The following is a 14,684-nucleotide window of genomic DNA, read 5'->3' as shown; positions in this document are numbered from 1 at the left end:
CTGGAAACTCAGAGTTCCATGGTTTAGGATCAGGGAGCCTTGTGGATCCCCAAACACCAAAACAAAAATAAAATTCAAGTGAAATTCATTAGAAAGGGCCCATAAAAAAACATGAAGACATTTCTCCAAGACTCAGCTAATGTGCTATAAAAATGGTACATGATGAAGGATGCCAGCTACGGTTTCCACTTGGTGACAGCAGATTCACTTTGAAACACTCGTGCTTACACTGCCCTATTAGAAAACTCCCAAGCCACCCCTAATTTCCAATCAATACATACATGCCACTAAAGATGGCAGTAAGGGATGAGATACTAAAATGCAGAAGCCAAATTCGTACCTTTCAAAAGCGATATTTTTAGTATCGAGGCTGGTGTTAATGACTGGGCTTGTGAGCCGCCTCTCAACTTCCCTGCCTGTTGGCTTCATCAGGTCCAGAGTGAGGCGCTCCATTTCCTGGGAAAGGTCAAAGTGTTCCGTGGTGACCACTTTGTCATCATGGTTGACTTCCATCAACTCCGCCCAGTTGTCTGTTAATGGAAACCAGGACACGACTAAGCAAAATGCAAGTAAGATGCAAAAACAAGAAAGCCTCATGTGTTAAAATGCATCATCTTTCCAATGTTCCTCCCTGGTACCACCTGCTAAAACCTAAAGACTATTGGTTGTCCATTGCCTACTTGCATGGGGATTACCCGGCCAACTCCCCCCAACTCATAGCAGGCTCTGGGCCATCTTCCCCAAAGACACAAACTTTCAAAATAATTGGCATTCTTTGTTAACAACACATGTATCTGTGTGCTTTTTAAAATACATGATTAGCCCTGGCTGGTGTGGCTCAGTGGATTGAGCACTGACCTACGAACCGGAAGGCCTGTGGTTCGATACCCGGTCAGGGCACACGCCTGGGCTGCAGGCCAGGTCCCTGGTTGGGGACGTGCCGAGGCAACTGAATGATGTATCTAACTCTCATGCATGGATGTTGCTCTCCCTCTCTTTCTCCCTGCCTTCCCCTCTCTCTCTAAAAATAAATAGGTAACTCTTTAAAATACATGATTACAAAATATAAACTATTTATACATGACACTGGGTGAGCCATGCCATTTCTCACCCTCCATAAGGGGAGGGGGTTCCATGCCTGATTATGGAGGGAATATAAAGAGACACAAGACAGAGGCTTGTACCAAAAGGCTCAGACATGAGAAGATATATGTCAAGAGGTGAACAACGTTGGGTCGTGAATAATACACAGAAAAGAACTCTATAGATAAGAGATACGACAGGAATTGAGAGATGAGTAACTGAAAAAGGTAACAAAAAGACGCCCAGAAAGGATCCAACAAGGCACGTGAACGTGAACTTGATTTGTGGTTAAAGACCGCTCTGCTTCGGCGTGCGCGATGATCGCTGCAACGGCCTCACTCACCTTCCCCCTTGAATATGAAGCTGCGCCGCCCTCGGATCCAGCTCATGTTCTCGAAGCCCAGCAACGTGATGTCCACGCGCAGCTTGGCGCCGCTCTTCCAGATGCGGCAGACGTCGTTGGGGCATATCCTGGAAACCAAGGGCACTGGAGGAGAGACGCGCGGCGCTGAGAAAGACCCGAGGGCCAAGCGGAACCCCCAGCCCGGGAAATCGGGACTCTGGCTTTAACGAAAGGGTGGGAGTGGCAAGACGGTGGCCTTCCCAAAGGACCGGACTTGGCCGCCACACTTTGATTCGGGAAGTCACTCTACAGCTCTTTGTAAAAGTGGAGATCTATGTCTCGTCCAGAGAAAGCTCTAAATGAAGTCTCAATCACAAAACGAGCCTCTCTCGTCGCCTGCCATCAGAGCTAGAGTGTGTCCATCTGGCCTTTCTGGTTACACAGGCTACTCTTGCCATATGGCCGTGACCCACCACACTGTCACAGCCACCATCCAAAATATCTACAATGTGCTGCTTTTTAACAAAACCGGGAATCAGAGTGCTTCTTTGCAGTAGGAAAAAAAACTCATTCATTTCATAGAAGAATCTGAAGTTCTCTTGTTTTATATAGATTTTTACTTCATTTCAGTGTCCTATTACAAATCTGACTTCTTGCCTGAAAGGGAAGTCTAGAAGTGAAAACAGCTGAAAACTGGGGATTAGGAACTGTCATGAACTGATCTACAAGAAACAAAAGTAGAACGTCTACGAAAATGACTGCCAGCCAATTTGCCTTACATAAGAGTTTGGAGAAATACATCCATTTTGTAAAATAACAGCTATTCCAATATTCATCTCATCATCTTCCTTAGAATAACAAGTTTAAAAGAATCAAGCTGAAACACATAAGGAGATGAATAAATTATGGTAAATCTTACTAAAATATTAACCTTTTAAGAATAAATAATATGGGTAAACATCAGCTTGAAATGACAGGAGAGACAGAGTTCTCTACATGTTGTATTTATGGACGCGTGGGAGGAAAAGTCCCGTGCGGGGCAAAGACTAGGAGGAAAGCACCCAAAGCATTAACAGTAGTTCTGCTTCAGCGGGGTTATAGGTGACTATTTTTCCTTATTTCTTACCTATGCATTTCCTACATTAAAAAAAAAGTACATGTAACTTTTATAAAGGAAAAATAAACCTATATTCAGGCTAAATAAATTTGGAAACAGAAATAAATTACAAGCCCACAGCCACTCACCCCAGCTGGTGAACTCCCATTTCATCTGCACATAAAAATCCGGAGTCTGAAGGACAAAGGGGTAAAAGAAATTACCCTTGGTACTATTAACTGAACATAAACCTAGTAAGGGGAAACAGGGTCTTTTAGTGGGGCAGGCTGGGGGAAGGGCAGGGCGGGAGAACAGAGAAAATAAGAAGAAAACAGACATTGCAAACCCATCCAAGTAAATGCTTACTTTATACTCAGGCTGTGATTTATTCTTGATATAAAGTGTCTAGACAGTTAATACAGTTAACTGAAAGCAATAAGGTTGGAGGGAGATAAAAGTCCAATCTGATTTAGGGGCTCAGTGGGGGTTGTAACAGTAACTGAAAGAGGAGCCTGGGAGGATGGATGGGCTGAAGTTCGGCCAGCCAATGCGCACAGCAGGCTGTGCCGCGAGAAAGGAACGTCTGTTCACACCGGGAACTTGACTGTCAAAGGCTCTGTGTTCCGGAAAAGGGCTCCGCATTTATCGGACCGCTCTGTGAAACCAAAAGGAGGCAGCTAGGCATCACTTCCCCAGGAAGTTGACATTTTCCTCCGGTTAACAAAAGACTTTTGCCCCCACCTTCCTCTTAAACTTTTAAAATTTGGCTTTTGGGAGTTTGGCACCACCACAGCAACGCCGTTTAAAGACGATTTTCTGACCTTCTGTGAATTCCTAAAGAAGGTTCTTGGAGAGCTACTTACTTTAAGTAAGAACCATCCAACTTAATATCAGCAGTTACCATCCAAGAAGAGAAATGCTAGATATTCCAGGTGTTTTTCTGTTCCCTCCCACCTCCAAGGTCTTGCCATGGTTTCCATAGGAGCACAAGGCAGGAAGACCAAGAATCTACCCTGGTTGGACATGACGGGACCAGGGATGGGCGACAGCACTCTCCGAGGACAGCGGATAAGAAAGAGGAGCAGGTTATGAGACAATGCCAACAGCCTTTGGTGCCAATAAGCACGCAGGTCTTTTATGGGCGGTCTTGAACTTCACGCAGAGAACACAGTTCAATGCAGTGCACTGTTATGGAGCAATGCAAGTGAGAGAGAGAGAGAGAGAGAGAGAGAGAGAGAGAGAGAGAGAGAGAGAATCCCTTACACTGAATTTTTACAATGAGAAGTGACTCCATGTTAAGTAAGTCATTTTCTGTTTTGTCAAATGGATAAATGATGTTTTTACTTCCTCCTGCAGTGAGTTAGATAAGAGAATGATAAATCCATGTGAGCGTCATAAACTCAAACACACACCTATTTTAGAAACACTGCATATAACTACTTCATTTGTCAGGGAAGGTGTCTCTGCAGGACGTGGAAAATCAGTATCGTGGGCAGGATGTAGTTTGCATGTCACAGAAATGTTTTTTGAAAGAGTGCTCCGATAATGAGCAGTAACTTGTCTAATTTCTAGCAAAACTGTTCCTTTTCTCAATGGACTGTTCATTTTTCTCAAGAAATGTGTTCTGAGTAATGTGGTAAAGCCGATTAGGGAACAACTATCTTTGGAGGTATTTTGGGAAGCTCACTTCTGTGCTTAAATTGAGAATAAATGGGGTGAAAATTGAACCACTGAAGCGTCCTCGTCTCCTGCTGCCCTGGGGATATTATACGTAGTTGACTGGCCAGTCGGTTTCTGTAGGTAACAAAAATTACGTGAAGAATGGCAACCATCATCCAAACAAGGCACGAGCCCAGTGTAACCAAGCCCATATACGTTAATTTGCAAGACAGGTAAACCTCCCAAAAGCCAAAATGTGTGCATAACATGAAGCGAGAGATTAGAAAGCAGAGAACACTGATGGCTAGAAGTGACGGGAGGGACAAGGAGAAGGTGCACACAGACCTGTGAACCACAGCAGACCCAGAAAACCCTGCCCATTCCCCGACGCCCAATGCAACCGTGCTGAGATGACCTCTGCTCGGGATGCTGCTTCTAAGAAATTGGGCACCTCGACAAATTCATTATTTGACATTCATTTGTCTTAGTTCTAACTTTTAGGTAGCATTTCAAAGGGCAAGGCTAGTGACCTAAAAACACCATTTATGGAGGACCCCCTACATTTGACAAGCTGGAAAGCAAGAGATAACGCTGTTTAGGACTCCATACATCTTACTCATGATTCACAAAACTCTTCCGGAAAGCACACAAGAATGTCACAGACTGTGTCTCCGGCTGCCGTACCAGCGTGTAACTCAAAGGAGGGCAATGCCATATGTGATGAGTACCTCCAGAATCTTCTGGAGCAGCTCGGGCACCGCCTCGAGGGCTGTGGACGTGTGGTGGTAGTCTCGGTGCTGCAGGACCGTGTGCACCATCTCGGGGTCCCCGGTGCTCACCGCCTCGTGCAAAACTGGGGAACGAAAAGGTGCAAGGAATGTTATCGCCCAGTATTCCCACGCTTGCTGACAAATTTCAAAGCTAGCCTGAAAAATATCTCCAGAGCTCAAAGACCAACGTTTTCTTCCTGGAGGGAGAGAGGCTGCTATTCCACGTTATCATGTGTGACTGACTTACTGCCGGCTCCTTTAAAAAAACACTTATTTATTTATTTTTAGAGAGAGGGGAAGAGGAAGAGAGGGAGAGAAACAAACACCAATCGGTTGCCTCTCCCACGCCCCCAGTCAGGGACCTGGCCCGCAACCCAGGCACGGGCCCCAACTGGGCATCGAACAGGTGACCTTTTGGTTCGCAGGCCGGTGCTCAGTCCACTGAGCCACACCAGCCAGGGCTTATTGCTAGCTCTTAAGTAGGTAAAAAGAGAACAAAAGAGTAGTCTTAGCTTCTCGATCAAACCCCTGTCATCCTCTCCTTATCCCCCTCTTACCGCTGGTCATGAAACCCTGGCTATGTCTTCAGAGAGCTGGCTTTCACTACGTGGTCACACCACTGTGGTCACGTGGAGATCAGGCAGGCAGGGCTTGTGCTGGGACACATCCTGGCTCAGTCAACACAAAACTACCCTGACCAAGAGCAGGAGAACTTGCACAAAAGGTGAAATGCCAGGATTTCCCTGGAAGGGGTCACTTCCAGCCATAATTTCCTTTTGATTTTTCCTGTCCCGGTGGAGTCACTGGAGTTCCCATCACATTGGCTCGGGGAATACGGCCTCCCCGGCTGTGTGTGGTGGAGAGGGTCTGCACTGAGAGCCGCTTTCTAGATGAGGAGTAGTCGCTCTCCACCAGGGCCTCTGGCCCAGGGCACAATCCAGGCCATTGTGCTGCTGCAGATTGGCCAGCAGCATCCAAGGCTCTCATCTCCTCGCCCTGGTCCCGAGTCCCGAGAGAGAAAGAGTCTTAAGATAAAGATGACTCTGAGGACAATGGTGATTGAGACTGGCCTGTATTTGGAAAAAAAAAACTAAAACAAAGGGCTTTAAAAGAATTTTAAGCCCTGGCCAGGTAGCTCAGTTAGTCAGAGCATCGGCCCAATACACTGGCATTGCTGGTTTGATCCCCCATCATGGCACAAATAATAATCAACCAATAAATGCATAAATAAGTGGAATGATAAATTGGTGTTCTGTCTCCCTCGCCCTCCTTCTCCCTCTAAATAAATAAATTTTTAAGTAAACAAATTTTTAAATAAATAAATAATTTACAAAGCATACTTGCCTGTCCACCCCTCGCGATTTTCTTTGGTAACATCTGCTTTATGTCGGAGCAAGACTCTAGCTGATTCCAAGTGTCCCAAAGACACAGCAAGATGCAATAAGGTCCGGCCTCGGGGATCCACAGCCTCCACATTCTGTAAAGTAGACGCTGGCGTTCACATAGTTGGAAATATCATGTAAAAATGTGCCAATGTGTTTGAGACATCGTGTAAGTATAAAAACAGAAATCAGTATTTAGACATTAATTACAGCAACATATGACAAAGAATGTTTGCACGTGGGCACAGCTGAAATATGAGTTTGGGGGCTGTAAGTACAGATGATAGTTAGTGAGTTCTTCTTTGTCTGGAGTTAAATGCCTAATAAATAAATAAATACTGGCTATAGGCCTCAGATCACCAACAACCACACTCAAATTAAGTCTAAATAAGGCTTTCTTGAGGTATACCCACCCTATGAAATGAAACAGGGGATTTCTTAAGCACATATCAGCATTCAAGTGTGGAACAGGAAGTGCAGGCCTTTAATCAAAACTGAAAGTACAGAAGATCATTTGGGTCGGAATAAAACACCACTCTCGTTACCATGTACTGAGCTCCAAGTGGCCTGAGTAGCTATATCCATGGGTCCTATGGACAAGAAGCATGATCTGCCAGGCATGTATGTGGACATGTTTATAGATAAATGCAAACACATACACACACACACACATACACGCACATACACAATCAGTCCATTTCCCCTTGAGGGTTTCCTTCCAGGTGCTGGACATACCCATTTAGCTTTTCCTCTTCCTTCCTACGCCGGCCCTCCTTCCGGCACCAGCACGGGGTCTCCAGAGCCAAGAGCCTGCTGCTCTGGTGCGAGCTCAGTGTGATGGTTGGGCCCTGCCTCCCCAGAGCAGCTCTGAACTTTCTTCCAAGGACACAATAAACTACCATGGACTTTTGGGATATACAAACTTTAAGTGCCATAATACTTCTTAGAACATGTGCTTTGTCTTGATTTGAGATGCTAGTTTTTGGACATGCATTAACTGCAGCCTCCAAAGATATCCAGAACATCGCACTCACTGGCTGCAGGGAAGGAGGGTAAGCAGCACCAAGGGTAAAAATAAACTGCCCTTCCCTGACCAGTGTGGCTCAGTTGGTTGGGCATAGCCCTATAAAAGGAAAGGTTGCCGGATCGATTCCCAGTCAGGGCACATGCTTGGATTGTGGGCCAGGTCCCCAGCTGGGGGCATGAAAGGCAACCACACACTGATGTTTCTCTCACACAGCAATGTTTCTCCCCCTCTTTTTCTCCCTCCCTTGCCCTCTCTCTAAAAGTAAATAAATAAAATATTTCTTAAAAAAGAATTTCATTTACAAAAAAGAATGAAGTACTGATACATGCCACAACATGGATGGACCTCAAAAACATCATGTTAACCTGGCTGGTATAGCTCAGTGGATTGAGTGCTGGCCTGCAAACCAAAGAGTTGCTGGTTCAAATCCCAGTCGCGGCATGTGCAGGGGTTGTGAACCAGGTCCTCAGTAGGGGGCACATGAAAGGCAGCCACACATTGATGTTTCTCTCCCTCTTTTTCTCCTTCCCTCCCCCCGCTCTAAAAATAAATAAATGCAATCTTTATTTAAAAACATCATGTTAAGTTAAAGAAACCAGACAGAAAAGGCCATATGTTGTACAATTCAATTGACATGTAGTGTCCAGAACAGGCAAATCTATAGAGATAGGAAGCTTAGTGATTGTGTAGGGCCTAAGGGGTTGAGGGAAATGGGGAGTGATTACAGGGTGTGGGGCTTCTTTTGGGGTTTATGAAAATGTTCTGGAATTTGATAATGGTGATGGTTGTACAATTCAATGAGTATACTAAAAAACCCTGCATAATAAACTTTGATGGGTGGATTGCATGACATGTGAATTATGTCTCAATAAGTATATTTAAAAATCAATGTGTACATGTGTTTTCTGTAGTATATAAAACCATGTCATCGATATATTGTGTGATAGGTTAATTCCTCTTGAATTTCAGTTTGCTCTCTTGTAAAATGAGGGCAATAAAGAATGAGTTCTTGCAAGGGTCAAGACACAATGCCTAACCACATTACTAAGAAGGGTTAACTCTTCTCATCATATACCCACACTGTGCAGTTTCATACAAGCTGCCACTTTCTTCCTAAAAGACGGTTGTTGAAATTTCATTACAGTTGATAGTGAGGGTTAGGGTCTTCAACTCATTAGGTGAGTTCAGTGAGCAAGAGCTTTCGGAATTTTCACTGGAATTCACTTTCGAAACCAATCGTTTTTGCTTTAAGTTTCTTCAATCATCAGTTGTACCAAATTAAAAATTCCCACCCCTTTTAACTATAATAGTGCCCCCTGAAAAGGAAAGGAATGAGATTTCTGCACATCTCCTTGTCATTTGGTAATTTAAGCCCGCCAACTTTTCTTCTCGAAGACTTCTTTGCCACCCTGTCCTCAGAGGCAGTCAAAGGCCGAGTTTCGAGTGCAGGCTGCAGAGCTAGGTCTGAGGCCCACTTCTGGGTCCTCCCCAGCCTCTGTGAATTACTCAACCCCTCTGTGCCCTGGTACCAGCATGAAGCAAATGCTTTATAAACTGTCACTGTCACCTCTCTGGGGGCAGCTCAGGGCAGTCTCAGACTGCTCTGGTCCTCTGCAGCTGTGGCCTGAACTAGTTCCCCGACTCCAAGTCGCGGGCGGGGGGGGAGGTATCCACAGGCCTGGCGCCCTAAGGTGAGCCTGAGCTCCTGGGGGCTGAGGGGGAGCACCTGAGAGTAGGTTCTAGACTCTTCCTCTTGGATGCCCGGCCCCTGGCTCACAGAAGGCCTCCAGCCAACAGGCACTGACTTGAATGTGTACTCAGTGGCCTCACCCAGCCTTGCCCCAGGCTGGGTGAGCACCCCAGGGTGGTTCCCTGTTGGGCTCCGAGTATTGCTGCTGCCTGGGCCGCTCCCTTCCTCTTGCCTGACTTTCATGCCTTCGCCCACTAACTGGGGGCTGGCCCGACAGCCAGGCCTCCTCTGCCACCCTCGACCCCACCCGGTCCGAGGGTTTTCCCTCCCCTGTCTAAGGTGCACTGACTGACCTTTGTATCTGTCCCCTTTCCTTCGTTCCTTCTCCCAGCATCGGTGAGAAGGCCAAAGATGTTTAACAGACCTCTCTCACTAAGTGACAAACGACATAACCATAACACAAATCATTTTACCTGCACCAACCAACTTCAAAGCTCCGATGAATATTAAAGACAGTAAAGCTGACAGGTTAAGAGGCACTTAATAAAGTGCCCCTGCTGAGCAAACGTTGAACGCTTGGAACAATCTCACAGCTGACAAAGTGAGTTACTAAACAGGCAACTCCAGCTACGAGAAAGACGGTGGGTTGAGGGGCTGATCCACTCACACTCAGAAGCACGTACTCATCAGCTTCATCTGAATAAACTTGATTCTTTCTGTGCTGCTGTTGCTAGAACAAAATAAAATTCTTCCAGCTACCAGCGTGCCTGCTTCCAGTCTCACCCGTGGAATGGAAGGAATGAAGGAATGGACAGCAGAAACTTACTGGCAAATGAAACATTAAGTGGAACAGCTGGTTTTACGGCTGGGGTAGTAGGAATTTTTTTGGTGTTAATCATGAAATCAATATGCGTTCCTTGGAGAAAAACTAGGACATACGTAAAAGAAACTAAATATGGAGGATGACCATGGTAACAGCAGCCACCATGGCAAATGGTTCTGTGCCCATTTACTCTGGGCCTGCGTCTTCAGACGGGCTCTCTGCCTTGTTTTTCCACAGCCCTGAAACGAAGGTGCTTTTAGTCAAAGAGGTAGAATGGGAGAGTTAAGAATACAGGATTAGGGCAGAGTCCAACCTTCCGGGTTCACACCCTGGTTCGGCCACTGGCTAAGCATACAAGGGAGCCTCAGTTTCCTAATCTGTAAGCTGGGAATCATAACATCACCCACCCCAGGGGACTGGAGTGAGAGTTCAGTCTAAAACTGCACATGAACCATTTCAGGGCAGCACCCGGCAAAGCAGTAAGCTTTCAGTGTTACTTGATGCGTTTTTACGTGAGGAAGCAATTCAGCAAGGGTAAGGAACATCCCCATTCTCACAACCTAATCAGCATTGGTACTGGCTGTTCACCCAGCTGCCTCCAAGTCACAGAAGTAGGCAGCTGTTTCATAATCAAGAGAGGATCTCAATAAATAGGAAGACAACAAAATATTCCTTGCCTCGTATCTTAATGAAATCAGTGACCAACTTCTTGACCCTGACCCAGTCACGGAATTTGCAGCGCCCCGTGAAAACTAGACATGCAAGGCCCCTTACTCAAAAGTAGTTATGAATTTCAGAACAGTAACAGCAGAGCACTTGATCCATTCCAAGCCCCTTCTGAGCACAAAGTAGCACACGCTTGAAGCCAGCCCGTCTCCAGCCTTTCAAACAGCTAACTTTCAGGATCAAAACTGGATCTTCTTCATGAGCACATCTTAACTACCTCTTCCCCAAAGGGAACAGGTATACCGTGAAATTATCTACAGTGATAACCAATAACAAAGTCAAACCCAAATAACTAGAAAGTAAGAACAGTCTTCCTCAACCTCCTTGACTGTGGAAGGCATTAAGGACCAACTTACTCCAGGAGAATCTGCCGCAAAATTAGAATTTTCTCATCGCAAGAGCCCTTAACGTTTTTCAAGAGTCATAGAGAGCTTTCAATGAACACTTTTCATCACAGCTTGCAAGAAGAAGAGATAATTCAACTGTATCACACTTTTAGATTATAGACCAAGACTTTGTTCTTATCCAACACGTTTTCATATAAGTATAAACTGCAGTTTATTGAAACTCTCTTCCTCACCTCCAATGGCTAGAAAGTGGGCTGTTTTCAGAAATCAGTATAGAAAGAGTGTGGTTCAATGATGACAAGGAAATGCTCTATCAAATCGGATGTGAGTTCTGAGACTTGGTAGTTAGTTTATCTCGCTATTTCACAAGAGGCTGGACAGCCCCAGTACTGAGGAAGTGCAGATGTACAGTGCAGCTGACCTAAAAACCAGAACTGTCCAGTCACGTTTACAGGGTCCAAGGTGAGGCTCAGAGTTAAGAGCAAAACGAGGGAGGACTCCCTCGGTAACAGAAATGGAATGAACCCATCAGGTATACCAGGAGGCCTAATGGTGAATCATGCACTCTGGGGGCATGATGTCATGAAGAGCAAGAACCTACAATAAAACTTTATTCTCCTTGGATGGAGAATTGACTTTTGACTTTCAGTGGGTGTTCAGCAGATTTAAAAGGAATACGGCGGGGCACAAGCACAGGTTTAGCAGCAACTGTTCATCAAAGGAGGCGATGCTGACTTTGTTCAATTTTCACCAACCAAACGACAACCAATGGTCCTTCCCTCTACCTTTCCTTGACAACCAGTGTCAATTTTGATCTCTTAAAAAACCAGGACGTGAAGTCAACGTGAACAATTATACCAAATAACTATAAATCCTTATTCTAGCTGCTAAGCTCATTAGGTTGCAATCTGAAGGCACCAATAACTCCCAGAATTGTTGAGATATCTTTAAAGCAGGGCTTCTCACGTAGAACACTACTGACATTTTGGGCCACATAATTCTTGCTTGTGGAGAGCTATCTGGTGCACTTGGGTAGGATGCTTAACAGCAGCCCTGGCCTCTTGGGTGGGGGGGGTGTCAAAATCACCTCTGACTGAGAATCACTGCTTTAAAAAGATGGCAGTAAATAAAAGACAAGTAATCAACATACCTCAGAACAAGAAGGGATTTTAAGGATCCTGGGCACCAGTGATTCTCAAACTTTGGGATGCATCAGTCTCCCTGGGCCGGAGAGGAAAAAATGCCCCGCCAAAGTTCACCGAGTTCACAGGGCGAGTTACAACCTGGACTGCAAACCCAACCAAGCCCTTCCTTACAAAAAGGGTGGGTGGGGTGAGGGGTGTGTATTGTTCTTCTGCCTTTGGGATAGACTGTTAGAGCCTAACTGGTTAAAACCGTGCGCTCTGGAACAAGCGGGCCACAGTTAAAATCCCGACTTGGTATTTAATAGGTGGGCGACCATGCGCAAGGCACATAATCTCTGGGCGCCTGTTTCCCTTTCTGTCGAACGTAATCATAATAGTACCTACCTCCTAGGACTGTTGCAAAGTCAAAGAGTTAATGTAATAACGCCCTCGGCACAGGGCCTGGCACACCAGCAAAAGCTCAGTCCATGTCCTGTTATGATTACTGCCCCACGACTGAAGAATTGTAGGGGTCTGCGCAGCCCCGACCGTAGAGGGCTGGAGAGACACTCCAGGGGGCTCAGGAACCTCGGATTTCCCCCTCCTTCCCTCAATGGGGGCGGACCCACGCCCCGCCCCTCACCTGGCCCCGCAGCTCCTTCTCCAGCTGCCGGTAATCGTTGTTCCAGACTAGGAGGTGCAAAGGGAAGTGGGCGCTGATGTCGCCGGCCGAGGACATGGCGAGGAGGCCGCAGCCGGGCCCTCACCGCCCGCTTGCCAAGCCTCAGCCCCCGCGGGGTCTCCGGCGCCCGCCCGGCGGCCGGAGAGGGAGCGAGAGAGAAAGAGGCGAGCGAGTGAGGAGCGCGGTACGCAGCCCAGCGGCCTAGTGGGCGAGGTGTGGGGAGCGCGGGAGGTCGGGGGGTCGGGTCGGGGACCCGATCGACCGCGCCCACCCCGCGCCCCACTGCGTTGCCGCCCGCGCTGACAGCTCGCGAACCGACTTCTGGGGACCGAACTGCCCCAAACGGGGAAGTGCTGGGAGCGAACCACTGCACTCCACGCAGGGGGGGGTGGCGAGACGAGCCAGCCGGCGACGGGTTCACCCAATTCCACCCACCTCCAACTTCACAGCAGCAGATACAGTATAATCCCCCAAAATATTTAAAATTCTCTCCCTTAGCCCAGGATCTCGATATGGGAAACTCAGTCTACCCATCTCCAACCCTTTTTCCCTTCTCCAGCCCCTTTCCCCTTCTCCAGCAACCTCATATGGTTCAGTCCACAACTGGGCTACTTCCAACGACTTTGCGGTCAGGGGGTGACAACAGGGCTTGGGCCAAACCATTCCAGCTTCTGACTCCCTTGCAGCCTTTTTGGACGTGGGCAGATGCTTCCGTGATTGGTCAGAAGCCACTTTGGAAGTGGGCAACACCAGTTTTGAAGAGGGAACTATAAACCCTGGAGGAAGTGGCATTAAATATTTGCATCATACGGGGTTAGTTCTAGCTCATGGTTTCTCAAGGAATGGACATTTTTGAACCAGAAAATTCTTTCTGTGAGGATTGTCCTATGCTTTGTAGAATATTGAGCAGCATCCCTGGCCTTTCTACCCACTGGATGCCAGTAGCATTCCGCGGGAAAATCTCCAGTCATTGCCAATTGTCCCGTGGAGGAGGAAAATCGCCCCCAGTTGAAAACCACTGTTCTATCTGAACTCCAAACTAAGTTATGATTCAGTTAACTAAGGTGGTGGTTTATTCCACATACGAGTGTCATTTCTTTGTGAAGCTAGCTGTTTGATTTTTGGGTTATGGCTGAAAGGACTAATAGATAATACCCAGACTAGACCACAGTCTTCAAATGAACTTAACATTTGATTTTCAACCTGTGACACTACAGCTCCTTGATTCAGTAGGGAACCAACTCAATGTACAGTTACTCACCAGCCTGAGCTTTCTGCACAGCTGTCTGCAACTAGACCATGTAGCTGGACAAAGTTATTTAATGCATCCAGAAAGCTTACCCTCGGCCTCCTCTGCTTGTGCACATTCAGCTTTTCAGCTGCCTGCAACAGCTGTTTGAGAATCCTGGCCGAATCCATTCTCTACGCGTGTTGAGTCCAGAAGATTTGTGAGTCTACCATCCAGAACAGGATGCAGGAGCAGCAAGATAGTACCCAGAGAGGCTCTAACTGTAAACTGTTGGGAATTGTGTGGTTATACCCACACCACACGTTTATGAAAATGCAGCGAGGGACCAAAGACCAGAGCTTCTGAGACCTCTTCCAGGACTTCCTATCCTTTCAGAAACCGTGTGCAACTTGATCTTTCTCTTCTTCATCCCACATTTATTGAACATCTCTCTCATTTATTAGTTGGAAAACACCACAATGGCTGCTTGCCAGAGTACCTAAAATCGAAACCGTACATGGCCCGTAAGAGGCATCCAAATACTTGCTGAATGGAGCTCATAGCTGTGTTTACATGTAAGGATGAGTGAAGACAACAAGGTCGAGTCAGTAAAGCTAATCTGACTTAAAATGGAGTCTGTATAGTTAAATTGACAAAACTGGTCCAGACCAAATGGGCTGAAGCATGAGGAATAGAATACTTTA

The 14,684-nt window shown here is 46.5% G+C and overlaps 1 protein-coding gene across 1 annotated transcript in view; it reads right to left on the bottom strand.

Moving 5' to 3' along the window:
- Positions 1–13,073, bottom strand: part of ANKRD13A (ankyrin repeat domain 13A) — a 28,255-nt gene extending 15,182 nt beyond the window's left edge. Inside the window, exons 1-6 of the mRNA XM_045843118.1 lie at positions 12,714–13,073; positions 6,296–6,428; positions 4,910–5,034; positions 2,672–2,717; positions 1,427–1,570; positions 341–530 (exon numbers count right to left, since the gene is read on the bottom strand). Of these exons, the coding sequence (XP_045699074.1) occupies positions 341–530; positions 1,427–1,570; positions 2,672–2,717; positions 4,910–5,034; positions 6,296–6,428; positions 12,714–12,809 (734 nt within the window). The 5' untranslated portion in view covers positions 12,810–13,073. The remainder of the gene's footprint in view (positions 1–340; positions 531–1,426; positions 1,571–2,671; positions 2,718–4,909; positions 5,035–6,295; positions 6,429–12,713) is intronic.
- Between the last annotated feature and the right edge of the window lie 1,611 nt (positions 13,074–14,684).

This window comes from Phyllostomus hastatus, unplaced genomic scaffold, assembly GCF_019186645.2.
Source record: "Phyllostomus hastatus isolate PE091 unplaced genomic scaffold, TTU_PhHast_1.1 phas_contig_1162, whole genome shotgun sequence".
NCBI lineage: Eukaryota > Metazoa > Chordata > Mammalia > Chiroptera > Phyllostomidae > Phyllostomus > Phyllostomus hastatus.
Note: the sequence above shows the minus strand (reverse complement) of the source record. Positions and strands in the feature narration are given on the sequence as shown.